Source organism: Bolinopsis microptera, chromosome 2 (genome assembly GCF_026151205.1).
Source record: "Bolinopsis microptera isolate Bmic1 chromosome 2, MBARI_Bmic_1.0, whole genome shotgun sequence".
Taxonomy (NCBI): domain Eukaryota; kingdom Metazoa; phylum Ctenophora; class Tentaculata; order Lobata; family Bolinopsidae; genus Bolinopsis; species Bolinopsis microptera.
The window spans coordinates 8,346,665-8,364,963 of NC_087073.1; the positions used below are offsets into that span (position 1 = coordinate 8,346,665).

Sequence of the window (18,299 nt, forward strand, 5' to 3'; positions counted from 1 at the left end):
ACTCATACATACAAACTTCCATTGCTCCCATTTCAAAGAACCGCGCCCTTGCGCGCGTTCTGTCTCATCGTCCACATGTGTACGTAACATGCATATTACAGTACACATCTTCAAAGATTATTAGCCATACCTTGGCTCCAGTTCAAAGAACTTTAAACTCTATAAGCTAACTTCAACTTGTTTCTATCATATAGGGTAGGATGATGGTGGATGGAGCAAACAAGGAGGAGGGTACTGGAATTGAACAGAACAGCGAAGCAATGAGTGACGATGAGGCTGTCGTTTACGAGGAGGACGATATTATTCAACCACCGATGGTAGGTCTAGTTTAAAACACTTTGTTAGGATGAATTTGACGTGTTACAATTTCTCAATGGTTTGCCAATAAAACATCTTTCGAATAACGGATACTGGATACAAGAGAATTGACGTAAACTTTGAATCGATTACAAGGAAAATCCACACAAGTTACCCCATCTTTAACCCTCACTCTGAACTTTTCTCTGTCTCTTTCTTGTTTGTTTGTTTGTTTGTTTCTTATCAATGCTTAAAAATCTACAACTATTCAGGAGGATGGAGAAGCTGAGGTTGATGTTGAGGACATGTCAGAAAAGACGTTCTCACAGCACAACGGTTCAGTCTTCTGTGTTGCTATATCTAAATCGGAGGAATACGTCCTAACTGGGGGCGAGGACGATCTAGCTTATGTTTGGAAAATATCAGGTTTGTCTGATCATAATCCATGTTGCACTTCAGCCACGAAACTATGTCACATTATTTACAGATAACGTTGCCAACAGGCAACGTTACGCCACTGCTCACTACATATTGGTACGTGTGTACCACGAAATAGCTAGCGCTTTGAATTCGATGATAAAGCAAGTAAAGATTAAACGTGAGTCGTAACCAAACCAATAAACAAACTTCTTGGCCTAAAAACACAGATACACGCTGAAGTAAACAGCAAACAACGAATTCATGCACAGAACTCTATGAAGAATCATTGGCCGTTGTATACCACGTGATGAGAATATGTTCCACTGATTGGTTCGTAATGGAGTTAATTCAATCGTAAGCTCGTGTACTGTGTACACAGCACACAACTAAAGATAAAAGATTTGAAATAACAATCAAGCAAACTAATTCCTATTACAACACTAATTCTGTCGAATCAAGCGCTTTGTTCTATAAAACTGTGGCCTAAGTAAGGTGGCAGCTGCGTCGCAAGCATCTCTCAATTGGTCAACTTCGTATGTTTTAACTCCGCAAAATTGTAATACATTATAGTAAACACATTTTTAGTGCCTGAAAAAGTGAATAAATACTCACATCTTTTGAAGAAGGTATTAAAACAGATATGTTATCTGCTATCTGACAGCTTCACTTCATTTATGTAAGCGGGGTTCACAGTTCACAACACAAGCATAGATATTGAGGATAATGGTCTTGCTGCACACAGTTTACTATAAGTGTTGGCTCTTTGCAGGAAGTGACCTGCTCAATGGGTGCCTCGTTATCGTCTTACCCTGTATCTCGGGGGGAGCCAAGTGGATATTTGTAGATATTTGGATAATGTCATCCACTTTTTTCGTGAATTATCCATTACAGTAATCTACAAATATCTACATTTATCTACAAAAAATGTAATCTCAAATATGTGCCCAGAAATTCTACTGAATTTTTGGAGATAAATGTATGAATTTGTAGAATGTCATCCACTTTTTTCGTGGATTATCCATTCTACATTAATCTACAAATATCTACAAATATCTACAAATATCCACTTGGCTCCCCCCCTATCTCGGTTCGTGTTTTACGGGTCGGATTGCTACCGATGTGATGATGATCGCTCTAAATGAGCTAATCCTATAACACAATCCAGGTCATCCATAACTTTATCCCTATGATATCCAATAGAGTGAAGAGATTATTATGCTCATATATTAGCGCATAGTTCTACTAACAAATAAGACAACTTGATAGATCAATGTTTACTAATAAAACATACCAAATACAAAAGATATCTTGTTAAATTTACTGATGCACTGCTTTTCAAAATCTCAGTATGAGTAACACTAATAATTACACATTCAAACACAGTATAAAGAGAAAGAAACACGAAGAATTAAGTATGAGTTGTGTCAGCAGTAAGATATTTTAGCTTAACTCAAAATGGGCCTTCATTTATGTATTATTGCGTGATTAGCATGCATTATTCTATCGTACTTGTATCTTATAACAATCATGTCATAAATTTACCGCCAGAAGTCATAAACAATATTTAAAGATCAAACAAGCGAACCCTTCTTTTTACTATTGGCACGATTAAATGACTTCTCAGCCGCTGCCCTTGAAATCCCTGAAATAGAGCGGTACCGACTAGTCTTATTTTTGTCGCTACACTCTGATGACTCAGAGCGTTCCCTTCTATGAAAACTAGTGACTTCATTCCTGAGTTTAGAAAGTCCCTTTAGTAGCTTAGGATTACCAACGCTGACGTTAGAAATCCTGCGTTTAAATTCAGGTTTCCTGTATATCAGATCTTGAGGCATTCCTCGACGAACTCCTGCTTCACCCGTCAACCACCATGTCCGTCTTGTTTTAAATCCAGGAATATTGACTGATGGTTTCCGTTCCACAAACGAGAACTGGTTCTGAAAATTGTTTTCTAAGATATGCCTCATATCATTGCTCATATGAATTCTGTTAGCCTCTCCAGAAGATTCTAGATTGTTAGCATACCTTGGCTCCCTCCCGTATATACAATAGTGGTACATGTAGTTTCCAGCTACCCCCGCCACACAGCTCCCAGAGTGTATTCCGATCCTCATGTATACCGGCCGATTGTTCAGTCGTGGCACTGTTATATCTTTGGTTGTCGAGAGAACGTCCAGCGCAAAAGCAGCTATGCGTCTAGCATGAGCCGAACCGTTTATGTCAGGCACTGGTAGTCCACTAACAACAACATAAGCATCTCCAATGGTTTCTATTTTAACAACGTTATGCTTCCCGATAGCTTCGTCCATTATTGTGTAGAGGTTGTCCAGCATACCTACCACGTCCATTGGGCCACCGTCCTCCAAATTAGCAAGATCTGCAACAATGCTGGTGAAACCTTGTATGTCAGAGTAAAAGAAACTGCAGTTTGAAAACACTTGAGGGGATATTGGTCCACTTGACATCATCTTCTGCTCTGCTATTTCTCGGGGCAGTAAAGAATAGACTAACTCTTTTGTCTTTTCTTTTTCTTTTAGAAGATCCTTATTCTTATGATCGAATAGTTCCTTCAACTCTTTAGATTTTCTTTCAAGCGTCACCAACCATTGGTCCACGAGAGATCCTATGTTCTTTTGGGAGCCCGCCTCTAGTCTTTCTAGAATTTCCTGAACTGTGGGCCTGTCATCTGGTTTGTCTGAAGTACAGAGAAAGTAAAGCTGTTTCACGAAAATTAAACTTTCTACATCATCCTCCGAACCACTGGTTCTTCCTGATGAAAACGATTCTGTAAAACTTTCTGTTTTAGACATTTGTGACTCTGATTGATATGACCAACTCCATCGTTTCATTTTCATTACAGATTCTTTATCGGACACAGAATTATTCTTTGAATTTATGAAAGACGTTCTCGAGCTGAAGAACATTTCTCCCAATGTTTCATCCTTCAACGGTTTTTCACCCTTCTTTATCAGTTCAATTTGGTCAAGGCGTATCTGGAGGTCGATATTTTTATCGAAGAATATTCCGAATGGTGGCTGACCATTTATTAACTCTGCTAAAATTACCCCAAACGAGTAGATATCATTTTCTCGAAAACCTAGAATATCTGTAATTTCTCCACTCAAAAGCTGTGGAGACATCCATAGCTTATCATACACTTGTCGAGATTCATTCATTGCCTTCATTTCGACACCTCTATTAGTGTAAACTTCCCCTTCTTGAATGTGCCTCCAATAAAAACCTTTTAATTTCACATTCCAATTTGCATCTACCACGCAGTTGAGAGATGTCAAAGAACCATGGTAAGAGAAAGTACTGCCGTTGAGATATGATAAGCCATTTAGAATATCTGCCGCAAACGATCTGATAAAAGAATCTGTTCGAACTCTTTTTTCGGTTCGAATTAGATGCTGCAAGGGACCTTTAGAGCAATCCTCTAGAACAATTGTCAAACCAGTGGTGTCAAAACAGCAGTGGAGAAGTTGCACAATGTTGTTATGATGAACCCTATTTAGTTCTCTTAATTGAGCGGCCGTCTTTTTGTCGTTGGGAGATACGATGATGTCCGTTTTGCTGACAAACACAGGTTTGAAATGAGCATCAGTGGATTCAGTGTTAGCCTCAACTAGTCTTTCTAGCTCCTCGGAAGTTATGAAAAACGATTGTCTGGGGACTCTACGTCTAGTAACGCATATTCTCAGGATCGTGATGCTCAAAATGCTAACGATAACGGCACAGACACCCGAAATGAGGGTGATACGAATTTCTAAACATCCAAGATCGTGCCACGTGCACGGAGGCTTGTCAGGTACTCTAGGAGGAGCTCCCTGATCCTCTATTACTGATGCTGTGTAATAACCCGTCTCTCTCGTGGGAGACAGCCTTAACACAGCCGTCATCTCCTCGTCGGAGTCTTTTAATAGGAAGTATGCCAACATTTCTGAGTATCGGGAGCCTTGGGAGTTGGTTATTATTTTGCCAGTTTTTCCTGAGATGATTCTCAAATTCTTGATCTCGTTTGAAATCTTCAGGCCATCAGCGGGATCCTTCGTTTTGTTCAAAGCGTGAGAGTAAACAAGAATTGTATCATACACATGCTGAGAAAGAAAAACATTTTCTATGCACTCTGGTTTCATGAGATTCTTTTCTATTTTCTTCATCAGCCTACAGAAGAAGTCGTCCTGTACAGAAAACTTAGGCAAATCTGGCACAATATAGATAACCGATCTGAATGCACGTTTTGCTTCTTCATCTTCCTCCTTTTGTTCCTCGGTACAGCATGAGCACAGCTGTCGTTTACGAGCACTCTGATCGCACCTCCAAGGCAGAATCCGCTCGTTGCTAAAAACAAGCCCTATCTGAAAATTCACCGCCACAAATCTGTAGTTGGACCAATTGCACCAGTCCTCAGCGTTACAAATTCGGTAGAATGTTAGCAGTATATCTCGTATAACATGAGGACTGGCAAATAGAGAGATTATCCGGTTATTTTCTAAAATATACGCCATCTCCACTTCGATTAAAGTGTTGTTATCTGATAATGAAAACGAACCGATTTTGTCATAGCCCATCTCAGATCTGAGTGTGCGCGTGAGATTAGCCCATTTTGCTGTGCATGCAGTATTATCTTCTCTTTGGACTAAGGTCACGATATCTTTCCATCCAAAGTATTGGTACACCCCCGCATGATAATAGGCCTGAATTTCTGTAGATTCGTACAGTCTTGTAAAAGTAGGGTATTTAGTCACATTATTGAGATCATCCTGGAAGCTAGCAACACTTATAACGGGCATGTTCTCGGCTGTTGCAAAGCTTGCCACACTCGCTCCACTTCTCCTGTCCCCACAGGCTGGTCCAATCAGAACATCCGCTCCGTGATCCACTCGCAGAGTGTAAGCATACCCTAGCGTGTCAAAAGTGCGACCACAGGAGCGGTAATCAGGAGCTATCACAAGTTCTAACTCATACTCCGGGACCAGGTCGGGGTTTGAGTTTATGTCTTCAACTGCCATCTCAGCAGCCGTTCCTTGATTGAATAGATCTATGTAGGTACATACAGCCCTCTCCTGTGGAAACAAGAGTCCTACTTTTATCTTTTTCTTCTCAGTTTTCAGTGTCTGAGGATGTGCAAATTTGGTGCTATTGTTAGTGCAGCTGTACAACTGTTTGTCAATTCCGGGAAGATCCCAAGGACAGTAAGGGTCCCAGGTTCCCTCCGATATGACTGAGGATATCAGGAGAATTAGGAAGATCATACAAGAGCAGTTAGACGCAACATCACAAAAGTAAAACAACAACGATACTATCTAACCAAAACTGTTCCCCAGTTCTATTTGAAATTTGACTCCTGGTTCCCAAAGTCTAACAACAGGGACCCAACAGATAACCTGAATTTAAAAGCCGTGTTCTCGAGCTCTAATCATCCAGCAGGTACCACACAATCATCGGAACATCCCCCTAAATTCCGCTGTTGGTGGTAAAATTCCCAAAATTGGAACCGTGCTGTCAGGGCGTTTAATTTCAGATTCAATTCATTCTTTTATAAACAGATTAAGAGTCGTTTTAGCTTGAAAGGTATTTTACGATATCGAGATATTGTTATGAAACTTTCTTTGGTCCCGCTCGACATTTCATTAAGTTGAATAAAGCGCATTAGTTGTATGGGGAGAAAAATGTAAACAAATTTACTGTACAATAAATTCACAATACGATAAACAGAATGCTTGGATATCAAATTAGTATAAGCTTATAATATTCGAAAGTTTGATTTGCACAAAATGGTCTAAAATGTCAACTTCATTTACACAAATTCCATAATTTAAATAGAAGGGTCAGGTTTCGGTAAGAACTTGGAGCACAACATTAGCTTTCTAAATTTCGATATGTAGCCAATTGCATCGTTTTAGTAATCACTCTTCTTTTTACTATTATCTTGATAGTTGATTCGTCTTGTTTCCAACTTTAAGCTTGAGGACTTCTGAAATAGATCCTGATCGATCTTTCTTTGCCTTGCTTCCAACTGTCAAGATATCTGAAATAGATCCTGATCGATCTTTCTTTGCCTTGCTTCCAACTGTCAAGATATCTGAAATAGATCCAGATCGATCTTTCTTGAACTTCTTAGCACTCTTATCCGAACATTCTGAATGTGTCCTCATATGGGCGTTGGTTGCGTCATTCCTTAGTTTAGCAACTCCTTTAATAAGTAACTTAGGATTGGCGGTGCTAGAAATCTTGCGCTTGAATTCTAATTTCTTGTAAATATCCTCTTTGGGCATGTCACGCGGCACTCCCGACTCGCCCGTCAACCACCAGGTGCGATTACTTTTTGATTTAAATCCAGAAATATGACACGACGGTTTGCGTTCAACAATCGAGAATTGGTGCTGAAAGTTCTTCTCTAAAATTTTTCTCATATCGTCGCTCATGTGAATTCTGTTAGCCTCTCCAGAAGATTCTAGATTGTTAGCGTACCTTGGCTCCTTCCCGTAAATACAATAGTGGTACATGTAGTTTCCAGCCACTCCCGCCACACAGCTCCCAGAGTGTATTCCGATCCTCATGTATACCGGCCGATTGTTCAGTCGTGGCACTGTTATATCTTTGGTTGTCGAAAGAACGTCTAGAGCAAAAGCTGCTATGTGTCTAGCATGAGCCGAACCGTTTATGTCAGGCACTGGTAGTCCACTAACAACAACATAAGCATCTCCGATGGTTTCTATTTTAACAACGTTATGCTTCCGATAGCTTTATCCATTATTGTGTAGAGGTTGTCTAGCATACCTACAACGTCCATAGGGCCTCCGTCTTCCAAATTGGTGAGGTCTGCAACAATGCTGGTGAAACCTTTTATGTCTGAGTAGAAAAAACTGCAGTTTGAAAACTCCTGAGGGGGTATTGCAGCATCACATCTCATTTTCTGCTCAGCTATTTCTCGGGGCAATAAAGAATAAACAAGTTCTTTCGTCTTTTCCTTTTCCTTAAACAAGTCCTTATTCTTTAGATCAAATTTGTCCTTCAACTCCTTAGATTTCTTTTCTAGTGTTACCAACCATTGGTCTACGAGAGAACCAATGTTGCTTTGAGATCCCGTCTCCAGTCTCTCTAGGATTTCTGGAACTGTAGGTCTATCTTCTGGCTCATCTTCTATACAAAGCAGACAGAACTGCTTGACCATTGTGAGGTCATCCTCAAGATCATCTTCATCTAGATAGTCACTACTTACGTACGACAAAGTGGATTCTGATGACACCCTCGATGAAGGCCGCGAGGATCTGAGTGATTGATATGTCCTGCTCGACCCTCTTGATGACACTATGCTTCCACCATCAGGAACTAAAGAACTTTTTGAAGAAATGGATGATTTGTAGGAGGGAAGGAGTGACTTCGGTTTCAGAAATTCGTCAGATAACGGCTTTTCTCCGCTCTTGATTAATTCGATTTGATCGTGGAGTATCTTGACGTCGATTCTTTCATCAAAGAAGATGCCAAAAGGTGGCTCACTATTAACCAACTCTGCTAAGATGACGCCGAATGAGTAGATGTCGTTTTCTTGAAAACCACTTATATCTGTTATCTCTCCTTTATGAAATTGTGGAGACATCCAGAGTCCATCATAGACTTGTCTAGTAGTATTCATAGCCTTCATTTCCATTTCAGGATTACTGTATATCTCTCCATTTTGAATCTGTCTCAAATAAAAGCCTTTCAACTTTACATTCCAATTTGCATCTACCATGCAGTTGAGAGATGTCAAAGAACCATGGTAAGAGAAAGTACTGCCATTGAGATATGATAAGCCACTTAGAATATCAGCCGCAAACGATCTGATAAAAGAAGCCGTTTTAACTCGCTGTTCGGTTCGTATTAGATACTGCAAGGGACCTTTGGGACAATCCTCCAGGACCATCGTCATACCAGTAGTATCCAAACAGCAGTGGAGAAGCTGCACAATATTGTTGTGATGAACCTGGTTCAACCCCCTCAACAAGGCAGCTGTAGATTTGTCTGTTGCAGACACTTTGATGTCTGTTCTTTGAACAGAAACAGGTCGAAAGTGTTTGTCGGTAGCGTTGGTGTTGGCCTCTATGAATCCCTCAAGCTGCTCTGCTGTTATAAAGAACGATTGCTGGACACTTTTACGTTGAGTTATCCATATCCGGAAGATGGTTCCTCCTACAATGCTGATAATAAGCACGAAAACACCAGCTATCAGCGTGCTGAGGGGTCCTTCACAAGTGAAATCGTGCCATTTACAAGGAGGTTTATCCGGTACCCTTCTTGGAGGTCTCTGATTATCAACAACAAACGCTGTGTACAAACCAGTCTCTCTTGTGGGCGTGAGTTTCAGAGTCGCCGTCATTTCTTGATCAGAATCTTTTTGGAAGAAATAAGCAAGCATTTCCGAGTACCTGGATCCTTGGCTGTTGGTTATGATCCTCCCAGATTTCCCTTCGATATTAGTCAAGCGCTTGAACTCCTCTGATATTTTCTTACCATCCTTGGGATCGTTTGTAATATTGAGAGCGTACGCGTAAACAAGCACAGTGTCGTACAGGTGCTGAATAAGGAACACTTGTTCTATACATCTGGCTTTCCTCTTTTCCGGCTTTATGTAGGGTGAATCTTTTAATTTCTTCATGAGCTTGCAGAACAAATCGTCTTGTTGAGAGAACTTTGGTACATTGGAAACTATGTAGATAACAGATTTAAAGGCAAGTCTGGCCTCGTCATCATCTCCTCTCTGTTCCTCGGTACAGCATGAACACAATTGTGGAAATTTACGAAGGCTCTGATCGCACCTCCAAGGCAGAATCTGCTCGTTGCTCACAACGAAGCCTATCTGAAAGTTAACAGCTATAAATCTATAGTTTGACCAACTGCACCAGGATTTAGTAATGCACATACGGTAGAATTCAAGCACAGTATTTCTCACAACGCTAGGACTGCCGAAAATAGATACTATCCGGTTTTCTTCTAAGATGGTCGTTATATTTTTTGAACTTAAGGTGTTGTTCGGCAACAAGGAGAATGATTTGATTTTCTTGTATCCCATCTCTAGTTTGAGAGTCCGCGTTAGATTCGCCCATTTTGCTGTGCATTTAGGATTATCCTCCTTTTGAACTATTGTAACGATTTCTTTCCATCCAAAGTATTGGTACACCCCCGCATGATAATAGGCCTGAATTTCTGTAGATTCGTATAGTCTTGTGAAAGTAGGATATTTTTCCACGTCGTTTAGATCGTCCTGGAAGCTAGCAACACTTATAACCGGCACGTTCTCAGCAGCAGCAAAACTAGCCACACTAGAACCACTGTTACCGTCCCCACAAGCTGGCCCTATCAGAACATCCGCTCCAGCTTTAACTCGCAGAGTGTACGCATACCCTAACGTGTCAAACGATCGGCCACAAGATCGATAATCTGAAGCGTTTACTAGTTCCAACTCGTACCCCGGCAGAAGATCCGGATTTGAGTTTATGTCTTCAACTGCTATTTCTGCGGCTATACCTTGATTGAATAGGTCTATGTAGGTACAATCTGCAGGTATCTGCGGCAGTAGAAGTCCCACTTTTATCTTTGCTCTGTTGGCGGTTAATAGCTTAGTGTATAACGATTTTGTACTATTGTTAGAGCAGCTGTACAATTGTTTATCAATCTTACTGTCCAAAGTATCCCAAGGACAGTAAGGGTTCCAGGTTCCTTCTGATACAGCGAGAGTAGAAATAATGAGAAGTAGAAGGATCATTGTATCTGTCGTATATCTAGCTCCATTATCTTCTGTCTGGATTTGAAATTAACATGATTAAGTTGTACTGTTGCAATAAGATTAATTAAATTTGGAATTATAAAACAACTTGAAGTTAAGAGAAATGGAAAATAAATCGACAGTTTTAAAAAAACTTTACGATGGACAAGCAGACCGAATGAGCTTTCAAATTTGCAGGTATGCTCTAAAACAAAGCGAAATTCAAAATCATATCGTATTAAATCAGAAAGCAGTAAACCTAAACCATCTAAGAAATTTGACACCAAGGTATGGAAGTGTAAACTGTAAACCTTAAAGCTCGGAGGGTGGCAGATTATAATCTCGATATAAATGATGCTTCAGATGCACTCTAATTTTAATCTCGAGATTGTATGTGACTGCTACAATAGCGGATTAAATCAACATATTGTCAATGTCCGTGTCCTGACAGCTGAACGTATAATAATTATGTCCATTAACAGGTTCGAGTGGCCCGGGATATTTAACCTCGCATTATCAGGTCCTAGTTCATAAACCAGATTAGTCAACCAATTTTCACCATTTTATCTTGCCCCAAATAATCGAATGAACATGAAATCTGATAGCACTGAAATATTTGGTATTGACGCACATAAAATATTCAGGAGAAGACACGTTCCACAAGATAGAAGGTCACAAGGACAGTGTTTCTCACGTGGGGTTCTCAGCGAACGATAAGTACTACTTCACGGCCGATCTATCCGGATACATCCAACTTTTCGAATTTCAAGACAACAAGAAGATCTGGGAGTTTGAAGTGGGTGATGTATTGTGGGTGATGTGGCACCCTGTTGTTCCTATCCTCCTGGCGGGGGCTGTTGAAGGGGGCGTGTGGATGTGGAAAGTTCCTGCTTTTGAAACGAAAACGATACAGTTGTCTGACAAGCCGCCTGTTGATGCCACGTTTTTATCAACCAACCGTCACCTGGCAGTCGGGTATCAAGACGGGACAATGAAAGTTATCGACTTAAAAACTGGAGAAGCAACAGTATCAGTGGAAACGAAACGAGAAATAACGGCTATTGGAGTCTCACCCGACGACAACCTCGTAATGTTGGGCACCCCACATTCCTCCGTGGTACTGGTTACCGTCCAGACTGGTAAAATTATCGCCACCCTAACTGAGCACCAGGCAGGTTACACCGCTCCTGAGGGAGCTGCCACTGACTCCGTGGAACACATCGCCTTCCACCCTAAGAGACCTGTGGTGGCGGTCTCCTACGTGGACAACAAAGTGTGTTTGTGGGACCATGGTCTGCAGAAGTTGAGACACACCCTACACCACCCTGATGGAGTTGTTAAAAGCTTTTGGGCGGGAGACTCCGAGCACCATCTCGTGACTTGCTGTTTGGATGGACTTGTCAGGGTGTGGGACGTGGATCAGAACCAGACCATTGTTGAGGTCACCGGACATCATGATCAGATACTTGATATGAAGATTTCAGATAATTTAGTCGTTACTGCTGATGATTCGGGGTTTGTTAAAGTTTTCAGGATTGCTTGATATGAGCCTAGCTGCTAGGTTTGTTTTTACTTTTAGCTATTTATTTTGATATATTTTAACTGAATACATTGAAACATCCTGTTTGTGATTAGTAAATAATTTTCAGTCAATAAAGAAAAATTAAGTATGGTGCGGAATATGTAAAACGGCGTGCCATCAGAAGTATTGATTAAATTGAAAATGATCTAAAAAAGTATTTGTGATCACCGCCCTACTGCGATTAACCACAGAAAATACAGATCAGCCATCTTAAGAATAGAGGCTGATCACTGGAAATCTTAAAAAGCGATACCCAATAGTAAAATAAAAATAGCAAAAATGCCTGTAAAGTATATAAATCTTACTACAAACGTAAGAAGTTAAAACATAAAAACATGTCATTATAAAACTGCAAAGTTCTTCTCAGTTTGTCTCTACTCGGACCGTTTGGAGTTGATTCCCTTCTTCTTCAGCCTAGCTCTCTTGTTCTGGTACCAGAGCAGGATGGTGTGAACTGAGAGTCTGATCTCCAGGCTGAGTTTTACTCTCTCTGCCGTGCTGATATAGTTTTTATTCTCGAACGCATCCTCGAGTTGGGCTTGTTGGGTTTCTGTGAAGGCTGTACGCTTACGGGGTTTCACCTGTAATGGTTAGATTAAGATATTTCAGATATTAGATACCATGTGGTATGCAGATATTGATAATTGAGATTCAGATAGTAATGATAGTCAATATGAGGAAATCATCCAGACGCCATTTTATTCTTTGTAATTTTCAATAACCCTGTCTAGTCATTGACTACTGATATGAATGTATTGAGAATTTCTTTCTAGAGATATTTTAATTATTTGATTGTCAAGCTACCTTTCCATGAGTGACGTAGACGAGGGAACCATAAGGAGCACCAGTAGCATGATAGTAAGGTTGAGAGCCGGGAGCTGGAGTGTTGCCGGGAATCTGAGGTAGCGGGTACTGCACCTGCTGTTGAAGTTGCGTGTTAATAAAAACAAAAAGGAAATACTGACGATCTATCAAAACAATAAATCATGAACCTAAGAGCTAAGATACATTTTTATTCGCCAGTCAAGTCTTCTCGGTAAGATCGAGTATTTCGAATTTGAAAAGAGCCTTGCATACCTGTGTGTTGCGAGCCTGTTGAAGAAAGGGAAGAGAGTTCTTGACGAAACTCTGAGGGAGGTCTGTTAGAGAGGTGTTGCACTGCTGGAGAAGGAAAGATGCGTAGTCGTTGGCCCTCAGGTTCCTCTGCTCGGTGGCACCTTTTTGATAAGACAAGTTTGGCATAAAAGGAGGGGGAGGTGATGACGTATGAAAAGCAGGAAGTGTAGTGGTAGGGAGCTGGGTGGGAACTGTAGAGGTTGCTGGCATGTGGTGGGGAGTGTGGTCTCTCTGTCCATGTGGTGGCGTGGTTTGCTCGTATGGAGAGGTTGTCTGTTGGACTGGCAGTCTTGATTGGAGAGATGGAGGCGTCTGGAGATGAGGAGGTAACTCAACGTGTGTAACAGAGGATTGAAATTGTTGGATCTGAGGAGGTGTCGTCTGCATCTGAGGAGGTGTTGTCTGCATCTGAGGAGACGACGTCGGCATCTGATATAGCTGAGGAGAGGTTTGATGGATCTGAGGAGGAGAGGTTTGATGGATCTGAGGAGGAGAGGTTTGGTGGATCTGATGAGAGGTTTGGTGGATTTGAGGAGGAGAATTCTGATGAAGTTGATGATACATCTGGGGAGGACTAGCTCGAGGCGAAGGGAGAGCTGGAGCGCACTCTGCTTGGTGTCTGAAGTTTGTATGATCCGGGAAGTTGAAAATTGAGGGTGATGAGCAGGATACCTGACAGCTAGGAGATGAGATTGGGCTGTGACACGGAGTCATAGGTGTTGGAGGGAATTGGAAGTACTGCACTGTCGAATGATTTGTGACACTGACGGGGGTTTGCTTCGGCACAAACGGAGGTGTCTTGGGGGAGCTCGAAAATACTGAAAGTAAAATTGGTTAGATTATAATGTTTTGTATGATTAACGAAGTTTACATGAAAATTGAGATCAAGCGTAAATCGTTGTATAACTAGGACTAAATCTGGGAGAGAAATGCATATATCCTGCTAAGCTATCATAAATAAACCTTTGGGCTCAGCAATCTCAACAGCTGCTCCGTAATCTGGACGAAAGGCTATCGAATCAACGGGATGAGTATGACTATGACCAAGCGAAATTGGCAACAAATGATAACTCATAGCTATTTGAATAGAAAACGATCTTGTTTAATGGTAAACAGTGAAGCTGATCGAATCAAATTGGAAATGATTACTCAGATCATGGTTCTCTATTTATGTAAAGAGGCTGGGCCACAGACCCATGAGATCGTCACGGTGTTCTATTAACCATCGTCATGAGTTGCAGCAACGCAAACAACGTGTAATATTACCCAACAAGTCACGTGGCTATCCCGAGTCACGTGACTTGTGCCGACAAGAAACCCGAAACCAATGCTGCAACTCACTGGACCCTGTCCTGCTTCGAGAACTGTGACGTTCACTTGATCTCAGGTGCTACTATTTCAATCAACTCAGAATCATGTTTTAAATGTAAATAGTGTAACAACATCAATTAACGAATAAGCTATGGCCCTCAGACCTGAGTAGATGAGGTCAAGGAACATTAATCCATTATTGCAAAGCAACAATTAATGTTCCCACTGGCACTGTCATATAGACTAACAAAATGGAAACTATCAAGCAAACTTTACACCATCACTTAAAGTGGCTAAATTCTCTGATTATTTAGAATCAGGACTATAACTAGCAAATCATCCATGACCGCACCGGTAAAAGAAATCAAGAGTTTAAAATTACCAACCTTGATTTGAAGTCCTGTTGTAGATATTGAGCCAACTCGGACTGCCAACCATCTGCTCTGAGCAGACTTGTTGGGGGTGTGAGAAAGGAAGAGGTAGGGCAACTTCAGATGACATGATAACTAAACAAGTGATAACACTTAATTTACTGACGTTTCCTTTTATACTTTTCTTGTTGGGTGGTTGTAATCCCCAGCCTCACACTCCCACTACTGATTACAGTCGGTGTGCAATGATTGGATCACCTGATGAGATTACAGCTCGTGCCCTAAACATTATCTGATCCGGCCACCTTGCTATTCGTCATGTGATCGGGCGGATCCGTGCCCTAACCCTTACAGCCAGCCGGGGGCGTGGGTACTGTGTGTGATGAGGTGTTTTGTTTACAGATCAGCGTGATTGGTTTGATGGAGATTGGACAGTGATGTTGACTGCTTAATTATGTGTCTCTGATCAAGTATCCGATCGTGGGCATTAATGGCTAATCCAAACAACCGGCCGAAGGTGAGGTTTAGTTGCGGATTAGTTTGATTGGGTTGCGTTTGATTGAAAACTGTTGACTAGTGATGTTGACTGCTCAATCAAGTGTCTCAGAGTTTGACTGGCCAATCGTGTGTATTAGTGGCTAAGTGGCTACTACCTTTGATTGGACCATAAAAATTAAAAGGTTCGAAGTGAGAGCTTTATAGTCTGACTATAAAGCTCTCTGCACTTAGTCAGTATTAGTCAGGCACTGAAATGGAACGTAATTTTTAAAGAGTTTCAGTTGACAGTCAGCTGATCTATCAATTATAAATCACCTGAAAGCCTTTGATCCATTATCTATTCACTATTTAAATAGATGAACAGTTCACACTGAAAACAGGTCAATCAAAGGTCTCATAATTTAAAAGTGACTGAGGAAATTTGACTGTTTCTATTGGATTCATATAATTAAAGGGCTAAATTGTAACACATTACCCCGCTAGTAGATTATTACATTTGATGAGAGCAATGAATCTTTGTTTGTGGATCTGGTTAACTTATTTCCCGCACCACGGTTCCGTTCTCTGTTCTGTTACTGCAATTGAAGTCAACTGGTGCAAGTTGAAAAATATATAAATGCTTACTGCTTAGTCGCACTTAATTGACCTAATACCGCACTTTTTGCACCTTCGGCCGCTATTCGGTATTCGTTCTACCTACAAGTAAAAGTTGCCTATGCTGATCACGCTGTTTTAAAGTCTGCGACACTAAATACCTACGTTCCAAGTTCGTAAAATTCAGAGTCATCAACGTCATGTACATAAGATCACTATTGCCGATTACGCAAGCTATCAACTATCGTTGGTGATCAGATATTTCTATTTTATCTTCACTTTTTAAGCTTGGGTGCTCGTAATTGTTTGAACAGTAGGAGCCACTCTCCATTTGACGGTTAATGATAATTTTATTTCTCTCCGTTTTCCATTTACTCAGTTTCATGTAGGGATGTTCGTGATGTTGCTCAGGAGTGACGTTGATGGCGTGACGTGAGAACCTGCAGAAGATACACAATGCATCTTTCATCATCATACTCCTCCGGTATATCAATATGGTGAGTACTTCTTTCAGCTATTTATTTCTTCCTTATTACATTGTGTATTGATAATAGTAATTTTCAAAATCAGACATTCCCGTCTCCAGGGATGATACAACTTTTACAAGACAATTTAAGTAGAGAAAATTTACTTTTACTTTGTCAAAATGATTTCATAATGCATTGGGGTCGTTCACATATTACGTAATCATTTTTTGGAACACCCCCCCCCCCCCCCCCTCCGTAATCAGTTTTACACATAGCTATTGTGTCAAAATTACACTAGCGTAATCATTCGGAAACCCCCTCCCCCCTCAGCTGATTACGTAATGTGTGAACCACCCCATTTGACTGCAAATGATAAATTAGGCTAGCGAAGCCTAAATAGAAGGTAGACTCGTGATTACCATCCATAAAAAATATTGCGTAAAATATCTCAATTTTTGGCCATTCATTAATGGCCAAAAATTAGAGTCAAAATCGGAACAAATTTGTCTTTTAAGTTTAACGCATTAATTTACTGCCTCACAGTATAACAGTTTAATCTTACGAAAACAACACCATTGTATTTTCTCATAACACTACATAAACATTTAAAGCCGATTTAAATTTAATGTCAATCAGTCTCTCTAACCGAACTTGTCTGGAATTAAACAGGCGTATCCTGTATGTCTGGAATTTCTTGTGGTACCTGATCTCCCGTTTGTAGTTCTGGTAGTCGGGTCGCTTGATTAAGGAATGTTCCACCTTGAACACAAGGATTCTGTCTCTGGATGTGATGCTGCCTCGGTTGTTGTATTGCGTTGGGTCTCCGTCTTTGTGGACGTCTTACTTGCGTTGAAGGTCTGAACAAGGAGAAGATATGGGATATCTTCAGCTTTAAGAACTGTCTAAAACTTGTAACCATCAGAGAGTAGACGAAGAAGTTAGCCATGATGTTAAGGTATTGCAGGTGCACAACTGCTCGCAATGTAGTGGGGCTTGGCACTTGACTAGATGTTACCACCATTACAGGCCATGGTAGGTTGGAGGATAACAGGACTCCCACCGTGAGTAGCACAGTTAAAACCCCCTCCCACCGCAGTCTATCTCCGTGGCGAACAGCTGATAACTTTGCCACCACCAGGAGAAGGAGTGATGAGACGACTAATGTGGCGAAGGAGAGCATGGCAACCCCACCTACAGCGATAAAGGATATCCAGTACCATGCTGGAATATTGGGGACAAAATGATCATAGTTGCAATGATAATCCTGGTAACTAAAGTATAGGTTGTGTCTTAAGTAGATCACATTCCCAATAAGCACGGGAGAATACAAGCCCAGAGTCAGTAACCATGACACTGCTACACAGATTTTGTGTCCTAGCCGTGATGACCAGGGTCCAGTTTTCAGGGGGTACTTCACGACGAGGAGCTTCAGTGTTGTAAATGCGCATGTTAAAAGTACGGTCACAACTACACTTGCTAATTTTATATTTGCTTCAACATGACAGAGAAATCCACCTAGAACCCAGCGATCAGTTGTTAGAGCCAGAGTGCGGGGTAACACAATGAACACGGTTTGTGTGAGATCACAAACAGCCATGTGCTGCATAACGGCTACTATGACCTTGTGGTGTTTGACAGCATTATATTTGCTAGTTGCTATCAGGATGATACTGTCCCCTATTAGAGAAGCTAGGAGAACTGTAAGGCTCCATATAACCAAAACTGCTCGCTCGGTTCTATTTTTAATTCTATCCGCGAGAAATCTATACTGGATAGCGGAGTTGTGAGTGGAGTCATCTGCAGGTGATGCGTTTCGGGGAATTATCTGTTCACTATGAACTGTAGAGTTTTCATTTGGAGATTGATTGTCCCAACTTTGATTTTTCCTCCTAGAC

General features: G+C 41.0%; 3 protein-coding genes across 3 annotated transcripts; 1 reads left to right on the top strand and 2 right to left on the bottom strand.

The window, feature by feature from the left end:
• The first annotated feature begins 198 nt into the window (after positions 1-198).
• On the top strand, positions 199-12,082 carry LOC134811161 (angio-associated migratory cell protein-like). Its single transcript, XM_063817898.1, has 3 exons — positions 199-317; positions 570-723; positions 11,110-12,082. Exons 1-3 carry the CDS (start codon positions 201-203, stop codon positions 12,006-12,008), a joined length of 1,170 nt encoding a protein of 389 aa, XP_063673968.1. The 5' UTR covers positions 199-200; the 3' UTR covers positions 12,009-12,082.
• LOC134811970 (atrial natriuretic peptide receptor 1-like) lies at positions 6,597-10,680 on the bottom strand. The gene is given in 2 exon segments (XM_063819139.1): positions 6,597-7,450; positions 7,453-10,680. Coding segments are annotated over 2 exon segments (3,819 nt in total). The 5' UTR covers positions 10,466-10,680; the 3' UTR covers positions 6,597-6,644.
• A 10-nt stretch (positions 12,083-12,092) lies between the features above and the next one.
• On the bottom strand, positions 12,093-17,350 carry LOC134826756 (homeobox protein ceh-23-like). Its single transcript, XM_063839251.1, has 4 exons — positions 17,108-17,350; positions 13,125-13,475; positions 12,852-12,965; positions 12,093-12,628 (listed from the first exon to the last, which is right to left on the bottom strand). Exons 1-4 carry the CDS (start codon positions 17,348-17,350, stop codon positions 12,422-12,424), a joined length of 915 nt encoding a protein of 304 aa, XP_063695321.1. The 3' UTR covers positions 12,093-12,421.
• Between the last annotated feature and the right edge of the window lie 949 nt (positions 17,351-18,299).